Raw genomic sequence first — 23,603 nt, forward strand, 5'->3', positions numbered from 1 at the left:
CTGATTCTCAGTCAGGGCACATGCCTGGGCTGCAGGCCAGGTCCCCAGTGGGGGACACATGAGAGGCAACCACACATGGATGTTTCTCGCCCACTTTTTCTCCTTCCTTTCCCCTCTCTCTAAAAAATAATAAAATATTTTTTTAAAAAGAGATCCCAACATTGCCCTAAACAAGACCGTTCTCCTAGATTTCTCCCCACATCTGTTCTGAACTCTTAACAGATACTATGCCACCAACTCCATAAAAATTACACCAAAGTGCAAATCAAGTTGCATGCCAGTCAGTAACGTGCTTTTTAAAAACTAATAGGTACTGTACACAGATAGTATCATACCACATGTAGACAGATAGTATCTCTCTCTGTAGACAGATAGAGAACATCGTTTCCAACTAGGGACAACTTGTGCGGTGCAGAGTTCTCCCATCCTTGAGAAACATGTGTATTCAGTAGCACAAAATAGTCATCATTCTCATCATCATTGCCAATCTTTTTAAAATTTATTACCTGTGGTTAAATTGGTTGCTAACATTGGTCGATGTTTGGCTGTATTTTGCCTGAGTCATTTAAATTGTACAGAATTGCATTTATAAAATGAAGACACGATAGGCGGCATTTTAAAGGCACACCCTTCCAAGTACCAATTGAGATGCTGCTGAGAAGGGACTTTTGCAGATGTCATTAAGGTCTAATCAGCTGATCTTAAATTTGAGAGATTATCCTGGGTTATCTGGGTGGACCCAGTGTGGCCACCTGAGTCCTCAATGTCACAGGAAGAAGGGGGTAGTGAGGTTCCTAGTAAGGTGAGGATTTACAGCACCATTGGCTGGTAGGATGAGGATTTGCAGCACCATTGGCTGGTACTGAGGTGGAAGGCCCATGTGTTAGAGCTGACAGCCAGCCAGGAAGCAGAGAGCCTGGGCCAACAGCCAGAATGACCTTGGAAGCAGATTTTCCCCAAGTGTCTGGTAAAAAACACATTTCTACTGACAGCTTGATTTTAGCCCATTGAGACCCATTTTGGACTTGTAACCTGTGGGACTGGTGAGCTATTGTAGTAAATGGGTATTGTTTTAAGCCACTGTGTGATTATTTGTTTCAGTAGCAATAGAAAGCTAATACAGAGGAGAAAGCGTCCAAGTTCAGAAAGACTGTCGGCTGTAACAACCAGCAAAAACCAAAATGTAGCTAAGAGAGGAATCCAAATTCCATAGCAATGGAAGGAGGAACATCACTTACAGAAGGCGGAGGGAGAAAAGCGGGAGAAAATCAGGAGAAAGAGCAAGGATTGCCTGTGGTTGCTGTTGGAAGGATTGCTGTTGGAAGGATTGCTGTATTGCTGTTTTTGAGACGGGAGAGATTTGAATATGCTCAAGGCAAAAGTCAGTGGAAGGGAGAGGCAGAAGAAGGATCCTAAGGGGAAAAGGAGATAAGCTCTGAAGAGATGCAAGGGGGTGAGATGCAGGGAGCAGAAGAAGGATCTGACTGGGGAAGGGAAACACACGTTGCTTTAAAAGGGAAGGAGGTAGGAACGGATGAATCCCAAACCAGGTTGGTTTGCAAGAGTGTGGCCAGAAGAGCTGGGACTCTTGTCTGGAGGCTTCTACTATCCTTTGAAGTAGGAGGTGTGTCAACTGCTGAGAGTGACAAAAAGGTGGAATCCTGTCCGTATCCACGAGAGTGGAGGTTTGACCTTGTTTCTGGGGGCAATAGACTCAGTCACCTAGGGAAGCAAGGGATGGTGGCTGGGTGGCAGTCACCGTAGCATGGGCCAAGGCGCATTTGTATTTCCCCAGCAGGGGGCGTCTTTCCAGGCCACTGAAGTGATGTAAAGGGTTGGAAGATTGCAGAAATCAGTGATCAAGGTGGCTGACCACCAGTTCTAACCGGGGTAAGAAAGGGAGCAAAAGCCCAGGGACCCGATGGATTTGAAGGAGCAGGGACTGGTTTCCTTCTCGGTTCTGATTGGCTGGGGAAATCATACAGATCTTTCCCAGGGAGGGTCCACACACCATCAGCCCGTCACAGTGCCAGCCTGATTTTACATGCGTTATCACATTGAAAAATCATTTTTAAATTCAGGGCTTTGTCTTTTTACTCTTCCAATAAAGAAATTGAGACTTACAAAGGTGAAGGAATTTGTCCAATTTCTGAGTACTGACTAGTTACACAGCCTGAACTCAGATGTCAGATGGTCTGATTCCACAGTGTATGCCCTTCGCCATGAGGCTATCTTGTACACAGCACTAAGGTGCCAATCAATACTTGATAATGCATCGGTGATTGATAACGAGGATGGACTCTGCAGTGACCAAAGCTTCCTGTCCATTCCAACATAGATTTATCAGGAGCACCCTTTATCCCTGTTTCTCAGTCCGTCAAAGAAATCAGATGCTAAATCCAGAAGTTTGGTACCCATAGAAAGCGAGCAGTGGTTACTAAAAAGATGGTAATGGTAAGGTTTTATTGAGTGCTGTTTTCGCCGAGTGATCCTGGCCTTCCCAGCAAATGAAATCTAAGTGTGGGAAATGCCTAGGGCAGTCATGGTGTGTTGTGAGGTTTGGAAGTCGAGGGGTGCAGAGAGGAGGTAGTAACATGTGTGAAGCGACTGAAGGCATGTATGTTAACCTAGTATGAAGTCCTCAAGCATCACAGTAAACGTTATGAAAACAAACTGACATAGAGCTCATTTTGATTTATGTTCAGGCAAGTCATTTTGTGAGTAGATTCTTTCTACCACAAGTGTGGTCTGTCCTGGAAGCTTGTTAGAAATGCAGACTCCCAGGCCCCATCCTGGACGTTCCAAATGAGAATCTGTATTTTCACACACTTCCCACTGATTTGTGTTCATACTACTGTTTCAGAAAAACTCTGCGGTTCATTCTGTCTATTCATTGACAAGCACCAACCAGTCTCAAGCTTATGAGAAATACTGTCATTAACTTATAAGAATTTTATTTCTCCTTATTCATAAGACAATTGAACATCTATCGTAAGCTGTACAGCTTCTTGAATTCCAAAACTCATCCTAAGAAGGATAAAAAAATCTTTCCCAGGAAGATTTATGGAAAATGGGTAGGAAAAGTCATTTGAGAGTGACCAAATTCAAGGTCAAGAGTCTCAGTGGGGAACCCTGTCTGATGAAGCCTGATCTGATTTCCAACCAAGTGCCTGCTCCCAATAGAACTCTCAGTCTGAGCAAGGACACCAGCCCAGCCCATCCACCGGAAAGCAAAAGTCAGTGTCTGCTTAAAAGTCATGCCTCACCAGCACCCGGTGTGTTAAACACATCACACAGCCTTCTCCTCATACGGGGACCCCCTGGCATTTATAAGACAAATTTTGACTGTTAATTCAAGACTTTAAATCCAAACGACATCCAAGCCATTTCTCCACAGGCAATTCTGAAATATCGCTCATGTTTATATGTTTTGTTTGGGATTTTAGATCTTTGGATATTTCTCCTCTGAAGATTCTCTCACTTCCCAGATGAACGAAGAAAATCTGGTTTTCCTTGTTTCTAGAAAACAGCGAGTTGTCATTTCAGGTGATATCGTTAATTTCCCTTCCAAACTAAATAGAGGTTTTGGTATTTTCTCAAAAATCGATATTTCCATAGAATCCCTTTCCTCTCGTTTACTTTATCAGTGACAGTTTTATACACAGTCTCAGAAGGAACAGTACCTGCGGATGGGTTTGATATACTATCATTGCTCTAAAGGACATTGTATGGGGGGGATGGGGGTGGGGGGATCACATTCTACTGACTAGGCACCGATCCCAAGTTAAAATTCTCCACTATGGCACCTCAGTAACGCACGTTCCAGTACCAAATGGAACCAGGTTTCTTTAACTATATTCTTAAAATTGAGTGTTCAAGTTTTCACTAATTAGAACTCGTGTCCAAAAAAATCTCATTCTCGATGATCTCACAGAGGTTTAACTCTAGATGTGACGCTAGGCATTTGGGCCAATCACAGAGGGGTGATGTGTCATGTTAAGAAGTCTCCAGCTGGCCTGCCAGTTATTTTAAAATCTGAGCCTGGGACCAGAAAGCCCACTCCCTCTGCATTGCTGACACTGTGGGTTTTCTTTCCTATCTCCCTCCAGAAAGAGGGTGGTCTGGGAAGAGGAAAGGCAAGCCCTGGAATCTGCCCTTGCTCTCTAGCACTTCACTCCAAATCTGAAACAAGCACCACTGGTCTTTGTTTCAATCTGGTCTTCCTTTAAAAAGCACCTGAACTTATTTCAGCCCTTTGTGACTCAAGCCCACCTGTGTGTTCGACCCTTCCTTAGCTCAACGGGGGCCTCACCAGAGCCCAAGCTCTGGAAATGGAACTCTCATCACAGAACAGAAGCAAGGGGTCTATTCCTGCTGCCCCTGCCCCTGTGCTGAGGAGGGGCTCATGAGCAGGGGCACACGCTGCCCGCATCCTAAGTTAGAACTTTGAAGACATCTGTCTAGATGGCAATTAAGTTCTGTAGTTCATTTATTCACTCAGCAAACACGTGTTAAGGTCTACCACGGGAGCCAGGTAGCTTTCCAAGTGCTGGAGACACGGCAGTGGGAAAACAATCATAAATCATAAATCCTGACCTCATGAAATTTACTTCTAATGAAAAGATAGAGATAATTTAAAAACATCAAATAAGTAATATATATATAATAGGTCAGATGGTATTAAGTGGTACAGGCAAAAAATTAAGTAAGCGGATTGTGGAAAAAGAAGTCGGCTTGGAGATGGGAACATGGTGTGGGGTTTTAAGTAAGGCGGTCAGCGAAGACCACGCTGGGAAGGTGATAATGTCCTGGAGAGAGACAAACCGTACCCTTCAGGTAGGAGTGGAGAAGGTGGAGATGCCGGACAGTATGGGCACATGTCTGGGGCCTTGTGGCCACGCTGGAGACTTCGGAGGAGCTGCACGAGGGCTGCAGACGGAAGGAGGCAGGATCCAAGTTCTACTTCAAGTGTTCATTGTGGCTTCTCTGTAGAAAACAGTCTACAGGGGGGCAAGGCCAGACTCAGAGAGGTTGGGGGTGGGTTGGCGTGAGAACATGTTCTCAGCCTTTTTTCCATCCTTGATCCCCTAAGAAGCCTTGTAGACCTTTTTCTCATCGTGGGCCCTTCTCACGCCAAGCCCCTCCAGCCCCTCCAGCCCCTCCCCTGACCCGGTGGCATTTTAAGACCTCAGATACACTGCCTAGCTGTTTTTGTGCTGCCTGTATATCGGTGTGTTACATACAAAAAAAGTGAGATTCACTCACACACAGCCCAGCACCAACCTGCACCTTCCTGGGGACAGTATTTTCTCTGTTGAAAAAGAGGTGGTTGCTCTCTTTACACAAACCTAACAAAGGACTTTTAGGGACTTTACTGCTGGGAGCTGAACTGAATGTTATGCCGTTACCAGGTAGTAGGAGACGGGATGTGATTAAGTGCATTGTCAAGATCCCCCAGTTGGATTTACTGATAGCAGCTTCTCAGAGAGGATTGATAACCGTCTTCAACAACCAGGTAAGTTCAAATCTTGGACTCCTCCTGCCCTCTCCCTTCCTTCTTTCCTCCCTCCCTTCCTCTCTTTTGTTTTACCTACACATTATGCATATGTATCGGGTACAGCAGAAACCACAAACCACGTTTCAGAGTTACTCCGAAACATCGAACTAAAAATGACGGGGATAAAGAGACTGTGGGACCCCAGAGCAATTGCTGAGAGGTAGTGACTGCATTTTGCATTGTCCTTCCTGTGGCATAGGGCCCACGTGGCATCCACACAATTGAAGGGTGACCCTGGTGACTCCTCAGATACGATCAGAAAAGGGCATGGCCAAGTGATTTTTGTCATAATCCCACCATAGAATACAAGAGTTCTGAACAAGAACCCCAGAGTACAGGGGGAAAAAGGCTCGCATTCCAGTCCTTTTATTTTACCAGCTGGGATGGGAAGCAGGTAACTTACAGAGACAACATACCTTTTCGCGTCCCTTTTTTTTTCACTTCTGTAAAATGAGGACACAACAGGGCCAGTCCTTGTCCCCTCAGAGGGTTGTAGCAAAGGGCAAGCGAGATAATGAACGTGGAAGCAGTTTATGAACGACAAATTCCCATACAAACGTCACGGATTGCTCTCATTAACATCATTCTAAATATATACTTTTGGACTTCTATTTTTAAAATAGGAGAGATTTTAATGGAGACGTGGTCTGCATCATAGGGCACTATGACTATCCAAGGTGAATGTTTGGTCTTAAATAGCAAAAAATTATTTTAGTTACTTGTTTATTTCCAATGAATGGCAAGCTTTATAATAGGGTCCAGAATAGATAATGCCCCCTCTTTATTACAAAGTCTTTTATCACAAAATCATAAGCATGTAATTCTGTAACACAGCAATATCACACTCAAGTACACCATAGGACATTGTAGGTGAAATGTTCAAATGAAAACTATAAATTATTACACCCATATTATTACCCTACCAACCACACTCAAGCAGGCCTTACTTCTGCTGGACTCTGTGTATTCAAATAATCATCAGATGATTAAAATGTCAACAATAATTTTCAGCTCCTCAGTGATCTCCCGTACAGCAGCCAGATGGGGTAAGGAGGGGGCCTTGGGCACCCAGAGGCCCTCCAGTGGGGGACTGAATGTGGCTGTGGGGCCTGGGACCCCCCAGCTGTGCCTGTTACTGATTTCTGCCCAGGCCCTGGTTCCTCCTCATTCAGAACCAGACAACTTCCCTTCCTGGGAAGCTCTGTTGATCCAGTAAGTTAAGACACATAAAGTGCTCAGCATCACTGTAAGTACTAAGAGAATGTTGGTGATTGGGGCTGTGAAGGAACGATGTGGGAACAAAATGAGAACGTCTTTCCTGATGTCTTTCTTCAGTGCATCATTTTTCTTCTCATTTTTACCTTTATTTCCTCAAAAAATAGAACTGAGATGGTATCCACATAAAAACGGGAGAAGGGAAATAATGAACTTCATAAGGAGGCAGTTCAGGACCATGTGAAATAAGCGAGGCAGCATTATCGTATTTGCAGAAATACGTCTCTTTCACACAAACACCCACGCTTGCAGGTGAACACGTATACTCACGAGCATGCAGGCACGTTTCTTATAAGATATTGAAACTGGGGAGAAAAGGTTGCTTAAACACTTATTTTAAGACTTAACACACCAGGGATAAACAGCATTTTGGGTGTTGCATGCCTCACGAATAGAATGACACATTCTATGAGAATAGACATTTCGTAGGTTAGGTCACAGGAAATATGTATTAAAAGGTAGTCAATAATGTTAACTATCTTGTAACAGCTTATTCCACAATTTAGGCTTTATCTGAAGTTGAATAAATACTTTTAAGAATTTTCTTGGTGCTCTCTAGGGGGCTGTATAGTCTAGAGTTTAAATGGCATTAATGAAAATTCCTGCCAAAAAGGCTAGATTTTAAATTTTCAGAAGATCGACTTTTAAGCAGAGAACTTTCATGACCTCTGAAGGTGAAGTTCGAGAAATTTGGCCACCTATAAATAGGTCCCTGGTTTATTTAAAAAAAAAAAAAAGCTTTGTGAACTCTTCAGATGAAAGACATATTGTGATGACCATGACTGGCAATTTTAGTCACCACGCTGATTTAATTTTTCTCCTTGTCACACAATCTATTCCTTCTGGGCAGCCATTTCCTACATATCTAAACATCCAAAAAAACCCAGGTCATTAATATACTTCAACTAAACAATGAACTAACATGCCTTAAGGGTATAAAAGGATGCTTGTGTATATCCTAAGTCTCTAGGGAACCAATCTATGACCCTCAAGTACCAGAGCATAATATTCAATACTTACTGAATGAAATAGGGAGTCCACTGGACAGACTGTTTTTAAGTGTCTCAGTGACTTGAGAGCTAAATCTCAAATAAAGCAATACTTTTCCCACATCAATCTATACTTATAGCAACCTCTTTAGTATTCTTTTAACTGCTCTTACCATTGCTGTTAGTATTATCTTGCATTCCCATTTTGTGCTTTGCTCTGAATCGCTAAAGAATGTGAGGCAGTTGGCAAATAAGAGACAAAATAACTAGTAAGTGTAAGACTGTGGGTAATGCGGTGTCACCAGGCTTTAAGACAAGCCACAGAAGCAGAAACCTAAAGCGAGCAGAGCATTAGCCACAGTGCCGGAAGCTTCAGAGGAAAGAGGGAGGAGAGCGGTGGAAATGACAAGAGAGGTGAAACTGAGGAAATGTGTCATCTAAGCATTCACACCTGTAGTGTAGAGCCAGCTGGGTTTCACTGTTCTCTTCCTTTGTTTACAGATGAGGGTGCAGACCAGCACCAATGTCACGGTAAGTGAATTCCTAATGAAGCCAAAAGTAGGGCTATGGTGGTAGTTCCCCCATAACGAATCCCACTCCCAGCAAAATGCTCTGAGAATCAGATGTTTTCCAAGATTGCAAATTTAGGTTTATTGACTAGAACTAAACCTTGGGCAACAGCAAAGGGGACCCAGGTCTTGCTTTGTGGAATTAATGCATTGCAGAGAATGCTTGGAAGGTGATTACTCTGGGAAGCTTCTATTTAAAACCTTCACCAAGGTTTTTCCCAGCACCCACTACTCAGGAATGTAGAAAATATATGCAATCCAACTGTGAGAACAGCGAGGAAACAGCCAATAGAAATAACTTTAAAATATTCTGTTTAAAATTTGAAAAGAGCATTGCAATTGGAGTGCAATGTTGGAATTTGTTTAATCTGCATTGTTCATTGGAAAAGGAACCCAGTGGCAGATGCCGGGTTACAGGGGCTTGCTCTCAGAATCCCACCATGACTTTACGAGGTGGGGAAATGTTTGACTTTTCCCAGACCCTGCTTGCCTCACACCCAGTGCCCTGAACTGCAGAGAAGGGGTCTGGTTTCTCTCTAAGCCTCTGAGCCTTCATATATTAGAGCTGGAAAAAACTGTTAGATTCTCAGCATGTTTTCCAGAAGGTTCAGGAGCATGCATGAAATGCACCCAGAAGTTTCTGGCCCTCACAAAGGGGAGCTCTTGTCCCTGGTCAGTCGTGGGATGTCCTGGGTACTACTGGTCCTACCCATGCCACCTTGGTGACTTTGGGCAAGACACAAACTCATTGGCCTCAACTTGATCAATGACAGGTGGTGAGGTGAGGTCATTTCTAGCTAAAAATGCTAAGCATGGCTACAGGGCCAGAGACCTTGATTCATCCCGTCTCCCTGTGTGTCCCTATGAGGAAGCAATCTCACCTAAGTGAATAGGGCACGAAGATGGCTGCTCCCCTGGCTGCTCTGTGCACCCACAGCTCCAGCTCCACTGCTCTGCAGCTGGTGGTCTGAGGAACTCGGGGTGAGGGAGAAAGGTTACAACTCCCCCCAAAAAACCTCAGAGAAGAAATATTGGGAGCTTGCGCTTCAAATAAGGGGACTAAATGGGGCCTTTAATGTAACTAACCTATGTTTCAGTGATCATCGCTATATGTCAGGACAAAACACAATATACATCCCCCCTCCAAATCTATGCTTTTCTATCAGGATACCTCCTGGATTACAGGGTGCGATTACCTGCCACAGCTGAAACGGATTGTTGCCACTACGGAAAGAACCATTATCGTCTGGGATTATAAAGCTCAAGGGTCCAGCCAGGTACTGTATCAGGAGAAATACTTCAAGAAGGGAGCTTTGTCTTTTCCATGCTGGTGGGATATGAGCACCACCCATCGTCTACTTAACAGTTTCCTCATCTGTAAAACGAGGGGTTTAAGTAGATAATCAAGTCCAGCGCTAATATTACTATTAATACTTTCCACTTAGTGTGTATTTCATTGGGGGGCGGGTATTTGTTTCTTTTTAGTAGAGGCTAAATTCTTCCTTTCATACCCTTCTCTAAATCCAAATATTAGCTTTTTTGCCTATGCTCATGTTACCAAGTTCAAAGATTTTCTCTCCAGTTCAGCTTTGTGTGGCAAGAAAATTATTCAAATTAAATGCTTAATTCTGGCACAAAAAAATCTGCTGTAGCAGAAGTATAATCATTAATCACTCCTTCTGGTCTGCTTCCTCTTAACATCTGCTGAATCTTTCAACCAATTCTGGTCCGCCTCTTTGGTCACTCTTTAGTTCGGCACTGTGGTTTATTTTCTTAACTGACTTCTGTTATGTGCAATGATCTGTTTTATTCTCCTGTCTTCCCCCACTGGAATGGTAGCTCCACAAAGCCAGACACCTGTCTTGCTCATCCCTGTCCAGGCAAGTGCCTACAGTAGTTCTTGGCATGGCACGTGTGCTCCATAAATGTCTGTTGAGTGACTGAAAGAACTTCTCAATATGTTCCAGTCTCACTCATTCTAATCGGAACAAAAACAATTAAATTTTTAAAATATTTATTTGTTCTATCTCAGGTAAGGACTGAGTTCCAGGAGAGCTATAACTGTGCAGTTGAAGGAGCCCAGCTCAGCGGTACTGTCAACTGGCCAAATGCTTGCTGAGTATTTCTGAATAAACTTAAGTGTCAAGACAGCTTTCCCCTGATAGCTCCTTGTGAAATATTTGGGACTTGAATGCTTGAGTTTCCTATTTACCATCCAATTTTATGTCAGTACTGTTTGAACGCCTACACCTTTTTATACTTCCTGTTAGTATTGTCTTATAAATCCAAGAGAGGGCCATTCATAATATTCCACCAGGAAGTCTCATCACTACCGAGCCAGAGGTTGGTACCTTACCTTTTCCCCAACAAAACAGCCCCAAACACAATGTAGGGCTCACAGTGAGTGTTCATTAACTTCTATTTGATTAACTGTTTTTTTCCCCCTCAAGCTCCTTCAACACTGTGGGAAGACCTAAAATATGAAATATCAAAAGTAAAACATTTATCCAATAATAGGGACAGCCCCAGCTGGTGTGGCTTAATGTGTTGAGTGTTGTCCCACAAACCAGAAAGTTGCTGATTCACTTCCCAGTCACAGCATGTGCCTGGGTGGTGGACCAGGTCCCCAGTCAGGTTGCCGCCTGCAAGAGGCAATCACACATTGATGTTTCTCTCCCTCCCTTCCCCTCTCTTTAAAAACAACTAAATAAAAGCTTGAAAAAATTAATAGGGACAATATTTAAGTTCAACATTGAGATCTTTGGAGCAATGCAATAACTTATTAAAAGTGCCCATGTGAGGTGCCTCGTTAGCGCAGTAGGTAGCGCGTCAGTCTCATAAAAGTGCCCATCTGTTTCTAGGAAAACTACTTCGTCATAAAGCCCATGGACCACTGCCTCCTCTGCGTGTGTGTCGTGTCCCTGACTGACCAGCTCTGCCGAGACGACATCCTCTTGGGGGACGATGGCGGCTTTGTGAGCAAATTCACAGTCCAAAGTGATGACTTCGGACTGAAGCAGGCAAAATCCAAAAAGAAATTGCAAAGTCAGGTCATAGACTCAAAGAACTTTAAAAGGTAAGTGGGTACATGGGGAGTCCAATTGTCGTCACACAGACATCATGCAAGTAATTATAGAGTAGAAACAATGAGTTGGACCCCATGGTGAAGGTTTGCAACATAAAGCTGGACAAGAAAGGCTTCTCGCCTCAAGGTACTTCCACTGGAAAGGGAAAACACCCAGGAGAATTAGTAACTAAAATTCCTATTCTAAGCACTATTGACAATGAAAATATATAGGTACTTGAATAGATTAAGGGGCAACATAAAAAACGAAATTATGAAAAACTATAAAAGATGCACATGTCTATTTACTAGCACTTGAATATGACAGAAGAGTCTGACCAAAAGCAATAGATATGAAATTCACAGAAAACGTTTGATAGATTTGACTTTACACGATATAAAACCTCTGGGCTTCAAAAGATGACATTTTTAAAGTAAATGAACTGGAATAAGTATTTCTAACAGATATGACAGATGATGGACTAATTGTCTATTTAATAGGTGTTAGAATTCAGTTGAAGAAACAATAATTCCCCCCAGAGAAAAAAGGGCAAAGGTCATGAACAGATACTTCACACACAGGCACACACAGTGCAAATTGTCAATGAACATTTTCAAATGCTCATTGGGCAGAAATGCTAACAAAACGTATCTCCAACTGATAAGGTTATGAGTATTTTCATTATCTCCTTTATACTTGTACTGTGTCCGAAGGTTTTAGAGTAAGACATATATTTCTTTTATTGGGAGAAAAGCAAATTTTGCATTACATGTGTCTTCTCTATTAATCAAAGAAATAAAATCAGATATAATTTCTCACTTAAAAAATTGAAAAAGATTAAAATATTCAGTGGGACCCGAGATCCCCGTGTGTTGAGAGGTATTGGTATAGCGATCACTGTGTTATTTCTAATAGTAGAATATCCAGTGTCCAACAGCAGGGGAACAACTGATTTAAGTGATCAGTATTCACTGGAAAATATAAAAATGAATTGAGTCACATAAGACAAAAGCAATACGAAACAAAGTTCTTCATTTGGATGACAAGAATTTTTCCAGTAAAGGTGACAGTACCAATATCGGACTGAGATACTTTTATGTAATTTTTAATTGAGTCTCAAAATTTGCTGACAATCTTTTACTTTCCCACTTTAAATAAACAAGTTACGAAAATTTAGTTAAAACCCTTAAAAGTGGTATAATGCACAGGATGGTATTATATATGCAGGCTTTGCCTCGGTTTAGAGTTACGGTTTAGTTCAGAGCAAGTTGGAATGCCAAATAGACACTCAACATTGTGTGTTTGTGTCTGACATTCTAACATAAACAACCCCCCCTTTCTTTCCTTTTAATTCCCAGTGTTAAAAGGAAGCTGCATAATGACTGGGTTATGAAAATTAGATATATTCCAACCCTAAACTGCTTCGGATCCTGCTCCTTAGATAGCGTTCACTCGCTAGTCTTGGAATCTTTGAAGAAACTTGAGGATAATTCGTAAGTACAATAGTTTATGTGCGTGAATATTCTGTGACTTTCTGGCTTTTGATTTTTTTTTAGTTGTAAGACAAAGTTTATTTAGAAAGTTACAGATGCAGTAGAGGTGAGCCAGCTGGGCTGCCCAGGCTCAGGAAGTAAGTTTCGGAGGCAGAAGAAGGGCCCTTGGAGCCTAGGAGAGAGAAGGGCCAAGGAGACAGGCCGGGGGGAGGGAGTGGGGAAAGGCAAGGCAGGCATGTGCCCGAGAGGGAGTGTGCCTGCTGCTTCTTACAGTTCATAAGCCCATGGCTGCCTTGGAGTTTCCGCACTGGGTTTTAGGAAAATGAGACCTTAATTATTCCATCTGCTTGACAAGATTAGACTTTCAGGGAAACAATTGAGGTTATTCATGTACATCTTGACATGATGGGTCCTCCTGGCAACAGCCTGCTGTTTGCTGCTACAATCTGTTGGGATAAATAAACACAGGTGCAGGCATAACGTCTTCTTCCCCAATACAGTTCTACTGGTAGAGCTGAGCAGTTTTCAAATCTGTATGCTTTTAATATCCTTCTCGCAAGTCAACAGGCCCGGGAGGGTGTGCTGCATGATCGTTATATTCCATGTGCACTACATGCAAAGGGGGCTTTCTTACATGCATGAGAATTTGAGTAGCATGGTTAAATGTTTATTAATACCCATTACTATGTAGCAACTATCTATGAATAGCTATATTCCTATGTGGTAATAGTATATTATTGTAACATATAGTAACTATCAGTTATTGTACGTTAATTCTCAGTTCTAAAAATGCATTGAGATTTGTGCTGCCATGTGGGTAAACCTCAAAAACCTTATGTTCATGATTTCATTTACATAAAATGTCCAGAAAAGGCAAATTCGTAGAGACAGGAAGTAGATCAGGAAGGGACACCACTAGGATTGGTGACGGTGGGGGCAGGGGGTCCCACGACGGCAAAGGGAACTTTCTGGGGTGATGGAAATGTTCTGAAACTTATTGGGGTGGTTGTTCTACAACTCTGTAAGTTTACTAAAAATAATTGAATCATATGCCTACTATTTTGTACCATCAGTAGGGTTTCTGCGAAGCCAGAAGCCAGCTGGTTTCTGTCCTCACCCTCACTAGCTTTGTGACCATTACCGTGAGCTCTCCTTAGTCTCAATTTTTCCATCTCCAAGTGGGAATGACTATGCCTCCCCTAATCTTATAAAAGTCACCTAAGTGAACTCACAGGAAGTGCCTGACTTTACATCTGGCACACTGGGCTCAACAAGTGTAAGTTCCTCTTTTTGTTTCTTTAATGAAACACCGAAAAGCATCTGAAGAAAGAATTTGAATCCTGTGGCGAACAGGTGGCGCTATCACACGTCTGTACTGTTTTGGGCTTTGTGCTCCCACATCTAGAATGGCAGTTAGGAAAGCTGGGGGTCGGGGTCAAGTCCAGAGGGCCATGCGTTTTTGTAACATCTGCTAACAAAGAATAGTTTTTATAGTTTTAAATGGTTGAAAAAAGTTAAAGAAAAATAACATACCATGACCCAAGAAAATTACGTGAAATACAAATTTTAACACTCACAAAGTTGCCTGGGAACACAGCCATGCTCTCTCATTTATGTATTATTTACGGCTGTTTTTCTGCTACAGTGGCAGAGTTGGGTAGTTACTAAAACTGTATGGCTAAGTCTAAAATATTTACTATCTTGTTCCTTAAAGAAAAAGTTTGCCAACTCCTTATCTACAGTTTTCTATGACTTTCTCCCTTGGGAATGGATCTATATAGCTCAGCAACAGCTGATAATCCAGATTGAGGACCACTCAAAAAAATACCTTTACCCAAGGCACCCTGAAATTTCTTCTTTACAATGTCAAGGAGATGATAGCAATGCCTTCTTCCTTCTCCACTGCCTTCACTCCCACCAACAAGCCCCATGACCAAAGCGAGAAAAAATAGGAGGACATGCTACTTGCTCAGTGGCCTTGTTGTTAGGGAGCAGAATTGCCTTTACATGTTATTTTTGAATTATGGTTTATATTCAATGTTATTTTGTTTTAGTTTCAAGTATACAGCATAGTGGTTAGATAATCACATACTTTGCAAAGTGATCCCCCCTGGTATTTCCAGTGCCCACCTGGCACCTTATATAGTTATTACAATATCACTGACTATATTCCCTATGCTGTTCTTTACATCCCCGCAACTATTTTGTGACTACCAATTTGTACCCCTCAACCCCCTCGCCTTTTTCTTTTTTGTTTAAGTTTTTGTTTATTCTATTATCTCCTTACCTTTTCCATTCAGTTCCCTAAACCCCCTCCCTCTGAATATTTTTTATTAAGTAGAAACAGTGCAAAACGTTGTGCTAATATCACTACATGATGCAGTAAGTAAACTCTGTGAGTCAGTAAGGAGTTAATGATTACTTACAACATTTTCTGTGGGTAAATGGATTTATAGCCAACAGAGAAATGAACCTCTTGAACATAATCTATGTGTAAACTGGAATTAGCTTCACACAGGAAAACACACGTTTTCACTCGGATTTGTGTGCCCCAGGCCTGTCAGAGAGTTTTCCATGCCAAGAGGAGCAAACAGCTTTTGTTACTGTGTGAAAGCAAATGTCATTGTCACCGGAGGTAAGACAATAGTTCACATTGCAGGGGTTTTCTCCTTAAGTAACATAGTTATAGAGTTCTCATAAAGTTATGGATATGTGATGAGCTTGAAAATACAACAGAAGCATTTGCTGGGGAAAAAAAAAAAGAGAGAAAAGAGCAAGAAGCCAAACGAGCAAGGGATTAAAAAAAAAAAGCCAATTTCCTGAGCATTATTTTGGTGACCACCAAGAATTCTTTATTCAACAGTTGTATGTATTGGCCACTTTAGGACTTGAACTTCTAGTTTGGAAGGTCAAGTGTATAAAAACAATTCTCTGCCAATGAAAGATTCCTTGGGGGCTCTGCATACATTTGTGAATGTTTCCTTCAAGAAATAGTGATTGCACAGCTGGCAGGGACTAAGCATTATTTATAAAGCTCATAAAGGTCAAGTTGTATTTCTTATCTTACAAATTCAAAATCTAATAGTACAAATAAGACATGTTTCTAAATGGCTCACACAAAGTGGGACATGAGTCAACAGATCATCATCATTATCATAATCATAATCACAGATGCAATACTGTAGGCATTTAGAGCTCAGCACCACATTCCTTTCTGCTTATTCTGGTTGCAGAAAGCCACCCACAGACTGTGAATGGATTCTCTTACTATCAACAGAAAGCCAGCAGGGCTGGAGGGCTACTAGCAGTTGGTAGCAGGGAACCTCTGGAAGATTGGGTTTCCTTTGTAATGCACACTGGACATAGACAGCCCTTAGGTTAAGCATCCTGGACATTTTCAAGGTGGCAATCCTCAATTGATTCCTTTTTCATGAGATAGGCAAGTAAGTCGGGTTTTCTCCTGGGTATAGCTTGAGCTCATGCTCCAGGAGTGATCTCGCCCGTGGCAGAGCTGCTCCAGCCAACAGTATCTAGAACTGTTTGTAGGCCGGAGCCTTGGGATTCTGAACACACCTGAGTACTGTCTTGTGACACTTCCTGGCCACTGCCCATGAAAAGCAAATGCAGATGCGATACTGCATAATGGGAATTACTCAGTTTGAATCGTGGACCTGCTAATCTGGAGTGTTTCTCATTACCTTAACAAATTTCTGATTGCTGTCTACTCTCACAATCATAAAATGTTAGGGCTAGAAGGAATCTCCAGATGAAAATTTTACAGATAAAGAAATGAGGTCCTCATAAGGAAAGTGATTTGTCACAGCTCACACTGCTGGTTGCTGGAGGAATTGAACTTGACTTGGTTCTCTTTGCTCCAGCCCCTGTCCTTCTTGGAGACAGTAATCTAGTTTTCCCCAGACTCTCCCTCCTTTGCTTTTCTCTCTTAATGGAGCCCACTCATCTCACTGAGAGTGATGCATTTTGGCCAAGTGACTCACTAACAGAAATAAGAGCTCACTAAAGGAAAGAAATCCTATCTTGTATGTGTGGCCTTATTAAAATTCTGGTTTAACAACAAAATAAAAGAAAGTGCATGGAAAATAACAAAGATACAAGAACCATAATATAATATTTATAGTCCAATGTCCTATCTTCAGATTTGATATCTTTTCTATGAATTTTTACTTTACCTGTATGTCTTTCATTCTTGCTGTGGTACTACCAGATTACAAACTCTCAAGAGCAGGGACCATGTTTCATTTATCTGTTCCTCAATTTCCCTTCCACCCCCCCCACCCCAAACATTTTCAAATGAATTGTACGTGGCAGGGATTTAGAATAGTAGTAGTAGTAGTAGTAGTAGTAGTAATAGTTAGTTCATGGTCCAGAAACTGTTCAGAGTTACACATGTATGGCCGTGGCTGGGTTGCTCACTTGGTTAGTATGTCATCCCAGTAGCCAAGATTGCAGGTTCAATTCCCAGTCAGGACACATATAAGAAGCAATGAATGCATCAGTAAGTGGAACAACAAATCATTGTTTTACTCTCTTTCCTCCTCTCTTTCTGAAATCAATTTTAAAAATTAAAAAAGTTACACATGTATGATCCACTTAATCTTCACAATAAAGCTATGACATAGTTCCATTTATCCCCTTTACACTGATAAGGAAACTTAGACAAGGGATAGTAAAGCCACTTACTCTAAGTCATAAAGCCAGTAAGTGAGAGAGCCAGGTTTGAAATTGAGGCAGACTTACTTAAAATAGATATTCTTAACCACTTCATAAGTGACTCTAGTAACCAACTAATTTATTAAACAATCACATAGCAAACACTCATTATTTGTCAAACACTGCTATAAATGAGAAATACCAAATAATGGGTAAAATATATGGAAGCAAACAACTAAAACTGAATAGAATTTGTGCTTTAAGAAAAATCTCAAGAAAACACCACAACAACACGGAGGAAATCTTAACTCAATCTGAGGCTGGGGAAAGTAATTAGAAGAGGCTTTCAGGGAGGTTTCTGAAAAAGTAGACTTTGATAGAGTCAATATGTAGAATTCTATGGTATGCTCAACAATTAGCAAAGTGCCAAACAGTAATTTCTTAAGACATTTTTTTCTTCTTGTTGGTAATAAGGTTACAGTGGAAGTTTTCAGTTTAATAAAATATCCCACTTACACTGGACAGTATCCCTTAAAATATCTTGGCTGCTGCTTTAGTGAACCCTGGCTGCCATAACGAAATATCACGGACTGGAATGAGTGGCTCAAACGACAGAATTTTATTTTCTTGCACTTTCGCTATGTCATATGCCAATTATATCTCCATAAAGCTGGAAAGAAAAAGTAAACAATCTTCCATTCAGTCTATACATAATAACAAAATGACAAATCTACTCTACAAAACTTTAATTTTGTCTGTGTCTCCATACGTTCAATACCACTGGCTATAACTTCTTGGTAAAAATCCATATTAAAACAGTGATTTTGCATTTTGTCAACATGTATAGCACATTTTTAGGTGTGTATCAAAGATAAAAATTAGTGATTGGGGTTTGTTGTTGTTAAGAAATGGTAATCTTCCTAATTTAAAGTATTTAAATATGAATGGAAAAGTGTTATTCTTAACTCTAGAAACAGTCTATTTGTAAGAGAGAAAAAAATTAACAGTGGGTTTCTATTGGGACTAAAACTAGAAATTATGGGAAGAAAGGAAGTTTTTTTAGTAAAAATTTATACTCTTCCTTACTGTAGAAATCTTTTACTATGTACCTGCATGGTTTTAACAGTTAGGAAACAGTATTCATGCTATTATAGTACCTACATATAAATTATATTTTCTTATGGATATATATGTTAGGAAGGAATATGGAATTATGAAAACAGTTGATTTGATATAATGGTATAAATTATGTACAATTTCCCTCTTCCTTTGATTTCCTCTCTTATTATAATTTTTGCATAATTTAGGAATGTGGAAACAAAAGAACAGCTGCCTTAAATGCTTTGGGGAAGTAATTAAAGAAGAAATAATACATCAATGCATGAATGGGTGGGAAAGTACTGAATCAAATATTTATGGGAATTCACATTTGTATGTGTAAATACAATTATTACAAAACAACTCTGATGCAAGGAAGCAGCTCCAAACAAGGCACACGGCCTCTTGGCAAGTCCCAGGCTGCATCCTGGAAGAAACTGACTGTGATTTGCTCTTAGAAGGGAGATAAGGATGTGACTGAGAGACACTTTTTTTGTCCATCTTTACAGACACATGATTGGCATATAATGTATATGTTGTACAGCTTATTGATTTGCTACACTTTTATATTGCACAATGATTACCACCAAGGTTTAGCTAACACCTCCGTCACATCACATGGTTACCATTCTCTTTATGGTGAAAATATTTAAGATCCACTCTCTTGGCAACTTTGAAGTGCATAATACATTATTATTAACTATAATCACCATTCCATACATTAGATGACCAGAATTTATTTACCTTGAAACTGCAAGTTTGTACCCTCTGACCAAGGTGTCCAAGAGACATCTGCACCCCATGTTCATTGCAACACTATCCACAACCGCCACAACATGGAAATAACCTACGTGTCTGTTAATAGATGAATAGACAAGCTGTGGTCATAGACTATATACAATGGACAGTTATCCAGCTGTGAGAAAGAAGGAAATCTTACCCTTTGTGACAACATGGGTGGACTTACGTGAGGGCATTACGCTGAGTGCCATAAGTCATACAGGGAAGGACTAACACTGTATGCTTATACATATAAACTGAACTCCTAGAATCAAGGGCTGGGGGTGGGGAACATGGAGAGACACAGACCCTTTAAACTGTCACTGCCTGTATCCCTAAGAAAATAAGCAACCGTTCACATCCTTTTCAGGAGATGACAAAGTGCTCCGGTTGTGGCACCCCAATATCAGCACCAAGCCAGTGGGAAAGCTCGTGGGGCACATGTTCAGCATCACTGAGATCGTAACCAATGAGAAAGATCAACTGGTCATCAGCCTTTCCTCTGCCAAGGTAATAAAAAGAAAAAACACACACACACACACACGATTTGTTTCCCTTGAAATCAACTGTTGGACGATCTAGAATACAGACAATTTTTGACTGAAATAGCAACAGTCACTGGGAAAAATATCAGTGTGGAGAGGGAAATGGTGAGCCACTGTTGTTTCTGCTGAATGCAGAACAAGGAAGGATATGGTTGAGGAGTCAAAAGAACACAACTCTGGGAAGAGGCAGCATTATCCTCAGGAGTCAGACACAAAAGGCCTGCCCATAACAGACAGGAACAGCACTATTAAACGCAGGGAAAAATGAGGATTTCTGTTATTGCTGCTGCCATCAAACAGTGTTTTAAATCTTCTAACCAATGTGATAACATAAGAAAAAATGAGTTGTAACTATTACAGATGAGACTAAATTGTTATATTTTCAGATAATGGGATTGCTTGAAAATTTTAATAAAATCAGCTCAAAATGTTAGGACCAATTTAATAAGGCAGTTGGTTATAATGGCAATTTACAAAAACAAATTTCTATGTAAGAGTAGCAACCAGTTGAGAAAAAATGGTCAAATGGATGTATATACAAGGGCAAAAAATTATGAAGTACTTCCTTAACAAGCAATATTCACTAGAAATGTAAGATAACTCTGAAGTTTTCTCTGAGGTACTTGTATCTAAGAACATGAGCAGAAGGACAGTCTACATTTCTGCATGGGAATACTGTACTGTAAGACAAGGGTCCGCAACCCCTGGGCCACAGCCTGGTACTGGTTCGTGGCCTATTAGGAACCAAGCTGCACAGCAGAAGGTGAGTTTGAATGCAATGCTCTTGAGTCATTCTGAAGCCAACCTCCTCCACCCCCAGTCTATGGAAAAATTGTCTTCCTCGTAACTGGTCCCTGATGCATTTAATGCTATTTGGGATTATTTGAATACCAGTTTTCCAAATTTCAAGTTTGCTGGATGGAACAGAGTGTTGGGGGGGAAGTGGAGGTGATACAAGGAATGTGTATGGATGCCCAGAGATCAGAAAGAGAGAGTTTGCAAAACTGGAATCGGTTTGATATGACAGTAACAAAGAGGGCATGAGGGAGAGAGCATCAGAAAAATCTAGAGCACAGATGCAGCCCCAGGATGAAGACCTCTGTGCCTCTGCCCACCCACAAGTCCCACCTCCCTGAAGTCACATGGAAGACCAACAGGACTGAACACGGAAGAAGAGAGAACTATGAAAACATAGAATTACTCTATGGGAAAAAAATCACAGATTTCAGAACATACTCCCATCAATTCAATAAGGAGAGCATGTTGGTGTTACTGAGTCCACTTTAGATGCAAGAAAACTGAGGGTCAGGGTATTTCAAAGGTAGGTTAGAACTGAAACCCCAGTCTTTTGCCTCATCTTTGTTCTCTCCGCCAGCCATAGCTCAGAGTATACACACAGGAGTTAGAAAGACCACCAACCATGGATGGATCCCAGCCAAAGCAATACAATTAGAAACAATTTGAATAGAGATCAATTTCTTTGGCGCTCCTCGATCCCACTGTTTGTTCTTCTTCTGCTTGCCACTCACTCTAGGCTCTGAACCAAAATTCATAAAATTCATAACTAGTTCATCATACTAGTTTACTCTATGATACAAAAGACTGAAAAGGTTCGGTGTTCTAGCTACTCTCTCAAAACCTGCATGTTTGGTAGAACAAAGGAAGTACAAGTTCTGAGTAATCCTGGTCTACAGGGAGTATACAAATGCATCAAAGCTCGTCAGCAGTGTCCCCAAAATTATGTTACTTAGACATCTTTCTGTCCCTACACATAAGGGCTACCCTGCATCTGTAGTAGTGAAGTTTTTAACTCAGTTAACTATATTATAAGTGTCTCAAATAAGAAGTTGGTGTCTCTGTTAGCAGAAGTACTTAGAGCTTTCTATGTAGTTTCCCCCGTTCCAACAGTATAGGTGGGCCTGGGGGACATTACGCTAAGTGAAATAAGCCAGTCAGAGAAAGGCAAGTACCATATGGTTTCATTCATAAGGGAATCTAATAGCAAACTGAACTAACAGGGAAAATAGAGGCTGACTTATAGACGGAGAGCAGGCTGACAGCCCTGGGTGGCAGCAGGTTAGGGAGCTGAGCAAAAAGGAGGAAGGACTCATGGACCTGGACAAACCAGTGTGGTGATTGTGGGGAGGGCAGGGGAGGGGCGTAATGGGACTAAATGGCCATGATGATCGTGGGAAAAAGTTAAAAATAAAAAGATCACTTATATAATCAACAAAGATTCTAATTTAATAGCTTAATAATAATGATTATAATACAAAAATATTAAGGCTGATGATGCCTTAATCCTTGATGAAATCACACTTATTTCTGAAATTCAATCACACTGTAACTTGCTTTAAAAAAACAGCCAGACAGAAAATAAAGAAAACAATAACCAGTTATTTCAAGTGACAAAGGGTAAACTTGGTCTAGTTTGCTGAATTAATTCGTTCTATTCGCTTTCATTGACCTGAGCTGTAGTTGAGTATTACATAGTTCTATTTTCTTCCTCAAAGGAGAGTTCTGATAACCTATTTCCTTATACTCTTACTATATTTATACCACCTCCAAAAAACTTTAATTCTTGTATGCCTGGGCAGCAGGAAGGGGGAGGTTTTTATAACCCGCATTTACTAAGATGTTCGTTCTCATTGTCTTAGGGTCGTGAAAGAGCAACGTGAAACATTCGACCTAAAATTTGTCTTCCCTGTTTTCTAATCTACAAAGAGAAACATGACTTCCATTGCACTGTTAACAGTCCTTTATTATTTCTCCAAATTCCTTTTAAATTTTTTATTTATTGATTTTAGAAAGAGAGAGAAAGGGAGAGGGAGAGAAACATCAATTTGTTGTCCTACTTATGAGTGCATTCATTGGTTGCTTCTTGTATGTGTCCTGACCAGTGATCAAACCCAAAACCTTGGCATATCAGGATGACACTGTAACCAACTGAGCTACCTGACCAGGGCTCCAAATTCTTAAAGAATAATAAATACTCTGTTTTCCCCTCTTCTGTAATGACACAAAAATTTAGCTCCTTTAAGCAAACATGTAATCACTGCTGTTTCCCTCTGATATTAATGAATAATCACTGAACCAAGAGCCCAATCAGAGTTTAGCAAACATGTGCTCATCATAAAAGTCATACGTTGCTACAAGTTCTTAGGAGCATATGGCAGACTCTGAAAATGCTTCACATAAACAGCTTTGAATGGGAAGGGTGAAGTGTCAAAGTGGTGAACTGTGAACTGTGTCCCCTACTCCACCAGGTGTTCAGGGTGTGGGACATCCAGACTCTATCGCTCCTGCAAGTCTTCCATGACACCCAGGGAGGACCCGGAGACATGCAGATTTATTCCATGATCTATGACTCCAATCACGGCATGCTTATTGCAGGTAAGTGCCCCCAACTAATGGCAAAAAAACCTCATACCTTGATTTTTAACTGTTGTTTTTGTTTTTAACTAGTACCTGAGCATAAAGTAGAAGGAAAACCAAACTAGGAGGGAGGTATATAAACCTTGATTCATCGCAGCAGATATTTCATTGAATTCCACTCCCTCC

The 23,603-nt window shown here is 41.0% G+C and overlaps 1 protein-coding gene across 1 annotated transcript in view; it reads left to right on the forward strand.

Annotated features, from left to right (window-relative positions):
- The window catches only part of WDR64 (WD repeat domain 64), a 67,303-nt gene that overhangs the window by 4,692 nt on the left and 39,008 nt on the right, over positions 1-23,603 (forward strand). The window contains exons 3-11 of the mRNA XM_037152595.2: positions 3,447-3,546; positions 5,412-5,515; positions 8,323-8,352; positions 9,557-9,667; positions 11,252-11,466; positions 12,814-12,948; positions 15,504-15,583; positions 19,868-20,007; positions 23,309-23,435. Coding sequence (XP_037008490.2) covers positions 3,447-3,546; positions 5,412-5,515; positions 8,323-8,352; positions 9,557-9,667; positions 11,252-11,466; positions 12,814-12,948; positions 15,504-15,583; positions 19,868-20,007; positions 23,309-23,435 — 1,042 coding nt within the window. The remainder of the gene's footprint in view (positions 1-3,446; positions 3,547-5,411; positions 5,516-8,322; positions 8,353-9,556; positions 9,668-11,251; positions 11,467-12,813; positions 12,949-15,503; positions 15,584-19,867; positions 20,008-23,308; positions 23,436-23,603) is intronic.

Source organism: Artibeus jamaicensis, unplaced genomic scaffold, assembly GCF_021234435.1.
Source record: "Artibeus jamaicensis isolate MK-2021 breed Jamaican fruit bat unplaced genomic scaffold, CSHL_Jam_final contig_467, whole genome shotgun sequence".
Classification (NCBI taxonomy): Eukaryota; Metazoa; Chordata; class Mammalia; order Chiroptera; family Phyllostomidae; genus Artibeus; species Artibeus jamaicensis.